Below are 11,820 nucleotides of genomic sequence, written 5' to 3' on the forward strand. Positions count from 1 at the left end.
TACAGCTTTTTCAATATGTACAATACATTCGGTTATGGTGCTGTCTAAAGATACCAGTCAATAGACATGACCAGCCAAAACCCAGTGTTTATATCAGTAAAAACACATCAGAGGGGACTGGAAGTGGTTGAAGTAGACGTGATTAAGTGTGTTTGGTTCTGTATCTCCTGCCTGCTGTCACTGGAGGGACTGGAGGCCTCTAAGCTTCGAAGGAAATTTATTCTGGTTTGGTTGGGTTTTTTTCTTTTCCTGCAAGAGCTTGGAAGTGTTGAGCTGAGGTCTGGCTGGGACTGGAACAGAGACCAGGCTTCCTTGTGCAAACAAGAGTGTTTGTGTCTCTGTGGTGCCAGGGAACTTCCACAGAAGTCAGGACAGACAGAGGAAATCAGGGGATTTTTGTCCTGATGAAAATGCCGGAGTGTTGCTCCATGTTCTGAGCAACTGTGTCACAGTCTGGCCCATCACAGGCATTCTGTTACATCAGCACTCTCTGAACTTAAAATCAAAGAGATTTGGGATCTTGAGGTGTAATGCTGTTTATGTTGTCCTTACCTGATTCTTTATGATACAGAAATCTCTGTTAAAAATTTCAATTCCCTTGATCTTCACTAAGAAAGGATCTTCTTAAAAACTCATTGATCAATCAGGGGAAGAAAGTTCTTTTTCTCAAGCTGTGTAACTACAGCAGAGCACCAAACTGAGGTCAAGCTTTTTATGACAAAATTTTGAAGTACTGCCAAATATTTTATGTATTCAGTACTTCTGTATTTGATAGAGTCATAGAATATCTCAAGTTGGAATGGGTCCTTAAGAATCACTGAGTGCAAATCCCTGCTCGTGGCAGGACTCAGAAGGACACCTTCAGAATATTTAATTAAAGAAAATACTGGAGAAGACCTGGCAACAATCCACATATTTTTGTTTTCTAAACAATGAAGAAGGTGCAAGAGTTTCAATTCTTTTTTACTCTCACTACTCCTGAGATTGTCTCAGCACTTGGAGCCCTGTCCTTAAAGGAAAATTATTCTCTAACTAAAAAAAGGAAATGGCAATCTCTGTCATTTAAATACAGATACTGTCACTTTGATTTTCATATTATTACAATTTGGTGATGTACCATCAAAAATGAGACTGTTTTCTGTATTTTCTCTTTTTAACTTTAAGCAGTGGTTTCAAAACTTTGCTATTTTTGAGCATGGCAACATATTGAGATTTTTTTAATCAGTTGGAACCACTTTTTGTTTGTGAACAGATATTTTGCTTTGCAAAAAAGAAAAAGAGGAAAGAAAATGAAGAAAAATGAAAGGAAATAGAAACCTGAGCTCTATGGTTAATTCTTTCCTGGCTAATACAATCTTAGACAAACAGACCAAAGGAAAGTGATTCTTATGCAAGATGTTTGTGGGGATTTTTTGTGGGTTTTCTTGTCATTCTTCCATTTCTCCAAAGAGCTGTTGTGATTTAACATCCCAGTTTTCATTAGATCCCTGTAGCTTCACTGCAAATGTAATAATTTTGGAGGTGTGGATCTTCCTGTGCTCTTCTGTGTTAGGAGCTATTATACTGAACAAAGTGGAACAGGATATTTCATTTTTCTAATTGAGATTTTGGCTAGGAACCTGAATACATACTCAATGTTAGTTTACAAGAAGTAGTTTAGCATCACTTAAAAATCAAAGCAACATGACATGTTGGAAGGTTTTCATATGTAAGAGTAAATTTACAGTAAATTTCTTCATACACTGTTTTCAGTAGTTTTGTAAATACCAGTCATGGTGTATCTTCATGATAATTAATTTTTTTCCCAACTCATAGCAAGTACATGAATAAAAGCTGCAGTATTGTTACCCTTTGCTAATTCTTTGCTACTGCTTTATTACGGTTACAAAAGTGTTTAATTTGATCATTCTTTGTGAGGGCAGAGGGTGGGAGGGAGCAGAGAAGAGAAAACAATGGAGTTTAGATATATTACCAAACACTTTTAGAGTACAGCCTTTATGAGACATTCAAATAAGTATGAAATGCAGCAACCATTCTTTATACTGAATTTAGCAGGGATCTTACACAGCAGTGAAGTCAGTCCTAGAGAGCTTAGCTAAGAGTGTGATACTGGTCTGTACATCAGCAGGTAATTGGCATAGCCAGAAATAAGAGTATAAACTAGAAGCTAGGTTATGGCAGAGCTTCCTACCTTACATTCTAATTTTGTTGAGGATTAATTCTTTTTCAATGTGTTGGAAATGTCAGTGAACTGTAGTTGAAGCTGCTCAGTTCATGTAAGAGTTGAGTAATGCAGCTTTGATGTTGTAGAAAAGCAAACCAATGGATATGATTCAATGTTAGTGTTTATATTCCTTCATTTTGTAGGCTTTTCATAACATTTTTTCATTATTTTATTGTCCTGGGAGAGCACTGTTCGAAGTTTGAGTGTTCTGCCATTTGCTTTGTGTGTGATCTCACCCTCAAGCTTACCCTGAACTCAAATCTGTTTCCATGCATCATACTTCCGTAAAAATAAATAAAACTTTCAAAAGTACAGTGTTGAAACTCTGTATTTTTAAAAGGCTTTTTTTCCCCTACATTTTAGGTAAGCTTCTGGGTTGTTAGAGAGATACTACATGCACAGACTTTAAAAATACGAGCTGAGGTTTTGAGCCACTACATCAAAACTGCAAAGGTAAGAATTTGTATTGTGGAGGGAGAGTGGGATTCACCATGATCAAAGGTTTTATACCCAGTTTGGTCAGTTCAAAAATACACATGGGGAAATATCTGACACCTGACTTACCTGTTTCTGTTGACATCTGTAACTGTTTGGCTTCTGTCACAAAGTGTACAGTTTAAACAGCTTTAGTCAGAAGAGGAATGGTTTGTTTGCTTTTACCATTGGAAGGAAAGGATCTTTTATCTCTACTCAAATAATATCAACTTTAAAAATGTGGTTTGAAAAATAGACTGTGATTCAGAAGACAGTTTGGAGATCTCTGTCTTTCCTAATGCCTTTTGGACTGACATTCACAAGAAAAGGGTCAGCAAATCTGGAGTGACATATAGCCCTTCAAACAGAGTGAAACTTCTTCACATTAGTGAGTAAAGGGGATGGTTTTCAAGTTTATGCTGTTAGATGATGGTTGCCTTTTACTATAGCTGGCTGCTGTGACCACTCTGGGTTACCTGCACAAAAAGATGTAAAATATTTGTTAATAATTCATTTTGTATTCAAGTGCATTCCCTGTCTTGACAAGCCCTTTTTTAATGAAGCAATATTTTATTCCTGCGGGATTTGACTCTCAACTTTGGGCAAAGCAAGAGCTAATTTAGTAGGATTCCACAGGCTTTGCTCAGTAATCATGCTGTGGTCATAAAGTGTTAATGATCTCTCTGAGACATCCTTTGATATCTGGTGAGTTAATGTATCTTCATCTCATGTATTTTTAAAAGCCAGTCCTTGTGTTTTTGTTTGAAATACAAACATAAGAAAATTGGCTTCATGATCCATGTCCCTGCATAGGAGGGGGAGGTTCAGCTCTGTGTGGCCATAGTGCAGAACAGATGTGGGAAGCCAGGTGGGCTCAGGTCTGGTTCCTACTGGGATTAAACTGGCCAGTGCTGGCTGTTGTAGCTTGCCTGACCTCAGCAGTGCACTGCAGGCTGCAGTGGCTGCTGGAATGCTGCTGGCTTGGAGGCAGTTATGTGCTATAACAATCAGATAATTGAGTTTAGCTTACCTGTCAGCTGTAAAAATCACAGTTACAAAAAGCAAGCAGCTCTGTATGGGGTGTTTTTATATCAGTTCATTTATTTCTGTGCTTGTTACCTTGGCTTTGCTTACATATGGCTGCTGACATGAAGTTACTGCAGTGGGGGCTGTTGGAAGGAGTTTCTGTTATCCAGAGCTATTATCAAAGCAGCTTGGTGCCAGGGGTCACACTAATTACCTTTTCTTTAGAGAAGCTGTAAATCCACTCCACAGTGCATTCCTTGTGCTGGCAGCCTCTTGTATATCTCAAATGGTGTCTCACCTACAGTGCTTAATTTATGAGGGAACGAGACCTAACAGCTCCCCTGAAGTTCCCAGCCTGTCCTGGTTGGTGATGCCTCCTGTTCCACTGCTGGCAGCAGCTGGGAAAGCCCTTCTTTTCATTTCTGATCAGCTCCATTGTCCTTTGGGACAGTGAACTTTATTACCTTGCTTGGGATGTGTGTGGGAGGAAAAAGGGTTCTTGTGTAAGTGGAGGGACAAACATCAGCAGGGCTGCTTGGAAGGATAACAGGACTGTGGTGTATAACAAACATCCAGCCCCTTCCACCTCGCCCCACAAAATGCTGATTGCCCTTTACACTGGTTATTGAAGAATCCTCCCAAAGGAGGAAGAGGAGAGGGAATCACTTCATCACAGGGTATGGGCCAACTTCCACTGTCAGCAGGACATGCTGGAATCGTGGGGGTCTGGGCACCCAGAGTGGAAATGCTACTGGGGTGCCATTAAAATGGCATTTCTGACTAATACTTGTGAGGACTTTGTTCCATAAAAGGCTGTAAGTTTCCTGGCAGTGTGTTAAGCGGAGAGAGAATCATTTGCCCTGTTCCAAAACTGTTAGCCAGAAAACCATCCTTGGGTTTTGGCTTTCACCCTTCCAAATTGAGGCTCTCCTTTGATGTTCAGCATTTAGCCAGTATTCCATTGGTCTAGTTTTTTTGTCCTTTTGCCTCATGAAAGGCTTCCTAAGCAAGAAGTAAGCTGTGTTTCAAGTAGGAAAAAGGATTTCCACCATTTTTTTAATAGGAAGGGTTCCTTATTTTTTCTTGCTGGAATCCTGACCTACCTTGATGAATATTCCAAATAGATTAAACAAGATTTTCAATACTGTGACTGAGTATCATTTCTCTTTAGCAAAGTCTCTCTGTTAGGGACCTCAATTTGGGTGCACTACACCAAAAATGAGTGTAGTTTGGATCTCTGAGAGCTCACAGCTACCAGAACAGTTGATGTTGCAGAAGAGCTTCAGGAAGAACATTTTCCTCCAGACTGTTTTTAAGCTTTCGTGACAGTAGTACCAGTAGTTACTTGGCCAAGGCAGTGGATAGTTTTGGAGACAGCGTTAAAGGAAAAAGAAAAGGGAGGGAAATTCCAAATGTGTGAGAAAATGCACTTAAACACAATGTTTTTTATAGAGTCTTTAAGGGAATTCTTTTGCCCTAATGTTCTTGCTGTTCAATTTTGATTGGGTTGTTGCTTTCAACTAGTTGGTTGTCATACCCCAGAAATGGCCTTTCAGTGAGAGGAGTACTCCAGGGATGTGGCTTTTGAAATTTACCTCCTTGATTTCATCCTGCTAAGATATTTTTTGGGTGCTTTGATGTAGCCTTTGTTGTTGCATAAACTTTAGGTACTGACATGATGACATCATTCACCACTGGGTTGTCCTTTCTGGTGTGTTGTTTTAAAATACTACTGAATGCTATGAAAGGAATTTGCTGGGTTTGAATGTCAAAAAATTTCTGGCACGTCTAATATATTCCCCAAGATGTGTGTCTGTATAGATATTTTTAAGGGTTCTCTATGGGCTATGAAACAGCTAGTTAGTCTAATCCAAAACCATAGAGATGCAGTAATGAAAAATTAGGAGGTGCCATAAAAGTGGTCTGTGTGCACAGCAGTTCACTGTAACACTTCATTTTAGACCATGCGAGATTTCTCCATCTTTGTATTGTTATTTATTCTGTGTTCACTATTGACTGCCCTTGGAATGTTGTTTATTGTTTGTTTTTTCTCTTTTTTTGTCCTCAGAAGCTGTATGAGCTGAACAACCTCCATGCCCTCATGGCAGTGGTGTCAGGCCTGCAGAGTGCTCCCATCTTCAGGCTGACCAAGACGTGGGCGGTAAGTGAGGAGCAGCAGGGCAGGAGAGTGAGCTTCACTTGTTCTCAGATAAATACAGCATCTGAAGCTTGTTTACAAGGATGCAGCAGTTACTGCAGAGAGCTTTAACTTTGTTCTGCTATGTACATAATGCTTCTAGTTCCTCTGAAATCTATGGTTTCCTCTTGAATTTTTTTTTCCGTTCTGCTGTAGAAATATTTTCCTCTGAAAAATAGTTCCCTGCAGATTCTGCTAAATGCAGAGGCTTCTCATTTGGCCAGAAGCTATTTTGTATTTAGTTGCTGGAAAATTCTGAATGCCAAAGTGGGTCATACTTTAATCATTTAGGGGTTTATACTGTTGGAATTCTTTTTTTTTGCTATGGAGAGCAGATGTTCAGAAACTCTTGATTCAGTTTCCATAAAGAGATTTGTTGTTTCTCTGACTGATAACTAACTCTAGCACTTATCATTTCATCATTACAACTCTGCTGCACAGTGTATTTGTAATTCTGCCATTGTACAGTTGTGAAAGGAGAGTATTCTTTGGAATAATTTTTATTTGTCATCTGTTTTTTGACTGGCACTAATATTGTTTATCATTGTATCCTGGGTAAGAAGAATATTAGGAATTACTTTTGTTCATTGATACTTTAGAGCTTAGAAAACAGTTCTTATTCAGCCATATACTGTGTAGTTTTTCTGCTGTTTCAGATAAATGTGGCATTCAGTGTGACAGAAAAAAATGAGGTGATTGAGATCCTCCTGTGCACAGGATACATATCACTAAAAAGAACTGAAAGCTTTCCCTGAACACACATCAGTGCATCCTTGGATGTTGCAAAAAGTTTATTTGTCTGATAACTGCATGAAAATGTCATTCATTTGATAAATATTCCCAAAATTGAATATAATTCACTTCTGCCAAGATACTCCTCTAGAATTCTGGTCACATTTTGCAAATGCACAATTAAGTTAGACGTTGCTTCCAAATACCAAAAATCTCTCTGAGGAAATCTTAGTGAAATTAACACTTCAAAATTATCTCAAGGGAAACTCCTGGTTTTCAGATTTTATGTTTTGGAATTGATGCCTCAACAGTTTTATGTAACTGTGAGGCTGAATCGATTTTTTTAAATCTCTTTTTGTGCACAGCTCAAATGAAATGTAATTATTACCATATATTAATAATAACCACATTAATTACTACCATGATAATGTCATTCAAAACTGGGAGTCCCCAGTTTCTTGTGATGCACTGGTTTGCACTTAGCAGGTTTATTTGTGTGCTCTTCACATATTGTATCAGGCATTAAACAATGCTCATCCCTCTTCCAGCCTCTGGAATTCCAGGTAACCTCCCACATTCCTGGAGGTGTTTGATTCCTCCTACAATCCCAAGCGAGTCTGTGCTTTTCATCATCTTACATGAGCCTTTGCAAATTCAAGTTGAAGGATAGCACCCAGCAATGGGCACTGCAAACTGATTTAGTTGTCCTTCTCTTGAAGTTCAGCTTATAAGTTCCTAAAGATAATTCTAAGCCCTTGGCTTTCTGTATATTAAAAGCAAGAAAAGGCACAGCAAGCCTTTATTTGAGTCACAAAGACATTTGGATAAGTTGCACAGGAACCCTCCAAAACCTTGAACAAGGGAGAATTTCTTCTCCATTTCTGAGATGTTTTGTAGCAACCCTTGATTTACAAAGTCAGGAAAATAGCTGCAAGTCTATTCATTCCCTAAAAAAAAAGAAAGCCACCTTAAATGGTTGGAATCTAGAGTTTAAAGGAGCCATGAAATACTTGCTTGGTAATCTAATGTTCCTAAAAAAGATGAAATTCATGTCTTCTGACGGTATGTCTGAATTTGTCTGAAATTTGTCTCGCTCATTGCCTGCACACACTCTGAGCTCTGGAGAATAGTAAGTGCTACTTTTAATGTGTGATTTGCCCCATTCAAAACTTGAGAAGAATTGTGAGCCTTTCCAAGAAAGTTCACAGAATAAAATATTCAGCTTCCCTCCATTTAATGTAAAAGAATTCTAGATGACCAGTGAGGGTTTGGGCAATAAAGCAAATAATCATTAAATATGTGAAGTGGAGTGAGCCAGCATCCTGAGACCTCATCTCTTCTTGCTGGCATTTCAAAAAGGTTCTATTCAGTGCAGGCACACTACAGCTAGAAAGCCAAGAGCAATTTGGAAGGCTGCAAATCCTTCCCTGCTGCTATAAACTGTCAGCCTTAGCTTTTATTGTCTCTGCATATGCACAGCTCTTTACTGTTCTTTTCATCCAAGAGACAGAAGAAGAAACATTATTTTAAAAAGAAGCAGCTCCAAAACTGAAGGACTAAGAAATAGGTCCTTATTTGGCCTTCACAGAAACATTTTTAATATTCTTGGCTTCTCTGGAGTGTTCTCCCTGAATACAGGAGGTGGAAGTATGGCATGGGTTGGCCTAGGAGCACCAGGGGAGGTCATGCAGGATCAGCTTGTTATGAGATGATCCAAAGAGCCTGAAAAGATACATCAAACTTGAATAAGAGTGTGCAAATCAGCATGGTTTGAGGAAAATACAGTTAATTTCATTGGAGTTTGAAAATTATTACATGTTAGTCTTGTCTTACCTTTCAGTCTGCAAAACTACAAAAACCTTTCAGATGTTAAATGATGGCAGAATGTTTTAGGATATTATTGGAAGCAAGCTAGTCCAGGCAGATAAAACTGGAACCAGCTTTGACAAGATGAACTTCAAAAGTAAAATGTCACATTTGGATGGTTGGAGTCATGTCAGTCTGCTGCTTCCTTCTCCTGGAAGAGTCTGCAGTTCTCATTTGAGTATTGGAACCAAACCTAAATTAAAGATGCAAATGAATTGCTGGAATGTCAATGATGAGTATGTCTTGGGAGACAATGCACTTTCAACTAGTGGCTTTCTTCTGAGATCCAGTGTTCAGTAAAGAGTTGGATATAGGAAATGGAAGTAAAAATAAACTGTTTCAACAGTGAATTTACACAAGGGAGACTTCACCTCTGTCAGGCTCACCTAGGTTGATCTTTAACTGAAGTGAAAAGGGAGTATGTGTAGAAATTCAGTGAATCTGACCCTTGTAATTGCATTGTGGGGAAAAATTGTGCCTGGTACTTGGAACGCTGAGTCTCCTGCCAAAATGTTTGGTGGGAACATCTTGCACCCTTTGTTAAATTCTGACTCTGAGTTCAAGTGAAGACTTCGAGGCAATTTCGCAGCAGCAGTTCAGCAAGATGTTTGGAAAACATTTTGGCTTACTTTCCTCATCTTTCAAAGAGAGCCTGGTTGCTGTTAATTCTGTCAGAGGAAGGGATTGGAGGCAGGAGGAATGGATAATGAAGGAGAACCATGACTTTAAAGTTTTCTGTTCACAGTGGGCATTTCTGTGATATTAAGAGCCAGTAAAATTGCCAGTTGGCAGATGAATACAAGTCCATGAGCCTTCTGTAAAAAACCATAGATAAAATCCTTCCTCAAATCCAAGATGTAGCCCATACTAGCCACTGTGGAGAGAATTGACCCCATCCCATTCCAAGCCAGCACACTTAGGGATAATCAGAGTAAAAATGTTACTGGCATGAATACTGCTGATATGAACTGCACATGATGCTGTGATGTGTGTTAGCTAGATTAGTCTTTTGGTAACTTATATTGTTTCAGAAGGATCCTCCAGGACACCAGCATATTTATCTGCTTGATTTTTAGAAGTATTTTTAAATTTAACACCCAGAATTGTTGCTTTTCTTTATAAACTTTCTAAGTGCTCCTCTTTAAGGAGTAAATGATGTAATTTTGAAGCAGTTGAGCTTAAAAAAAAAACAAAAACAGAAAAAAACAGCACATCAGAAAACAACAGCAACAACAATGGGGAAGTGAAAGTCTGTGCTTGTAAGAGTAAAAGAGGAAATCATCATGATCAAACTTAAACTCATTTGGTTTTGCCTTCTTTTTCCTTTGCCTAGTTACTGAGTCGGAAAGATAAAGCCACCTTTGACAAGCTGGAATATGTTATGAGTAAAGAAGATAATTACAAAAGGCTCAGAGACTATATCAGCAGCTTGAAGATGACTCCCTGTATTCCCTACTTAGGTAAGCTGTAGCCTATTTCTCCAGTAATTGCACAAGCTAAACACCATCTTTTAAGCATTCAGGAAACTGAGTACTTCAGTGGAGAATCTACAACCCAAGGTGATTCTGAGCACTCTGTATGTGGCAGGACAGAACCTCAAAAAGAAAGTACCTCTTAAAGCTCACAAACACTGCAGGTTTTACATCCAGTATCAGTTTTCTAGGAAACTATTTTGCCACATGTTGTACAGATACAATTACTTCTGGAGAAGTAGTTCCATTGTTACGCCTGCTAGCCCTCCTAAATACTTGACTGTTCTAGTAATGATGTTTTTTCATTTATGAGAAGCTACAAATGACAAACCTCTGTGAGAAATAAATATAGAGCTTAGAGTTTGGAACATGGTAAAATATGGAGATATTGCTGCATTTAATATACAGCAATGTGACAAGAGAAACTCGGCTGTTATAACTGACTCAGCCTTCTGGAATAATTATTAGTAAATTATACTTCTATGTATCTAAAAACTAGATAAATGCATTTAATATGTGTTGGTTTTGTTGACAAGCTAATTTAGTGTTACTTTATTTAGTGTTTAGTGCTATTTAGTGTTACTTAGTGTCTGTTAAACTAAACTGACATTAAAATGGTAAGTGTGCTGTTTTTAATTTCGCTTTTGTTTCATGAGATATTGGTAATCACATAAAATTAAGGAACTGTGTATCCAATTCTTTGTATTTTTGCAGATAATAACTTGCTCTTATACCTGCATTTAAGATGAGCTCTTGTGGTCGTTAAGGCATATTAAACTGCAATTTCTGTTCCTGAATTTTGATACTTCCTTTACTCTGCTGGGCTGTTAACTTTTCCAGGATTAATTAGTTAAATTTTACATGCTTGCTACAGAAACAGAAAAAAATACTTCACTGTGGAGGGCCAGATTTTAATGCTCTGTAGTGTTTGGCACAAACACTAAGGCGCATAAAGGAAACCAAGCATTATGTAATGTGATGAACCATGGAGCTTTCCCACCTTGTTTACATGGACAATATAGAGACTTGGTATATAGTTCTGAAATGCTTCTTATGCTGATGCTTTTTACCTGTATGCCATGATATTTGAAACATGAAGCCAGCATCGAATTGTTTTCTTGCTGGTTGTAAAAATCCCAAGCTAAATATTGGGAAACGGTTTCTAAATTTTATTCTGTTACAGATGTTTTCCCCAATAAGTAGCAGCTTCTCGTCAAACTTTTGCATTCAAATAACCTTTGGGCTTGACTTGATAGTTTGAAGTGAAGTATATAATTATTTTCTATTTAGAAAGAAATGCTCTTTCCTATGACCTGCTGTAGTTAAAGCGTGTGTTGTGACCTGGTTTCATGTGATACCAATTCTTGTTAGTGACATAAGCAATGTCCCTAAGCCATTTTTAATTCTCCAAAGGAATAGCTATTTCCCACTGGTGGCACTCCCTCTAAAATTAATTTTGTGAGGTTTAAAAAAGTGGCAAAAAGAAAAACATTGCCTTGAACATAGAATTGGGATAAATCTGGATCCACTTTGGAGGATTGATAGCTGAGTCCAAGTTTTCTCACTTGATAAAAGCTGTAATCTCTGCTAAGACCTGAATAGATTTGTTATTTCTTCCATTTTCTTCCCAAGGCGTTTTTAGTAATATAAGAGTCATTTGGAACAGAAGTGACTTAAATTGCTTGTTTAACTTAAGCTTATCAGTTACAGGTTACAATTCCTAAAAGGAATACCTGTGCTATAAGATTCTGTAAGGGAGTAGTGCTGCTCCTGGTTTAAAACACATAGGAAAGCCTACCTAGAAGTCTGCAGATGGAAATGGTGATCAT

The 11,820-nt window shown here is 38.2% G+C and overlaps 1 protein-coding gene across 6 annotated transcripts in view; it reads left to right on the forward strand.

Moving 5' to 3' along the window:
* Positions 1–11,820, forward strand: part of RALGPS2 (Ral GEF with PH domain and SH3 binding motif 2) — a 112,358-nt gene that overhangs the window by 44,072 nt on the left and 56,466 nt on the right. For all 6 annotated transcript variants that reach the window (XR_005629964.1, XR_005629965.1, XM_039730268.1 and 3 more), the window contains exons 6-8: positions 2,588–2,677; positions 5,793–5,885; positions 9,853–9,979. Coding sequence is in view for 4 of the 6 variants with exons in the window: in XM_039730268.1 (XP_039586202.1) it covers positions 2,588–2,677; positions 5,793–5,885; positions 9,853–9,979 (310 nt within the window). In the remaining 2 variants the exon portion in view is untranslated. The remainder of the gene's footprint in view (positions 1–2,587; positions 2,678–5,792; positions 5,886–9,852; positions 9,980–11,820) is intronic.

The sequence above is a fragment of the Passer montanus genome, unplaced genomic scaffold, assembly GCF_014805655.1.
Source record: "Passer montanus isolate IOZ18808 unplaced genomic scaffold, ASM1480565v1 scaffold71, whole genome shotgun sequence".
NCBI classification, from domain to species: domain Eukaryota; kingdom Metazoa; phylum Chordata; class Aves; order Passeriformes; family Passeridae; genus Passer; species Passer montanus.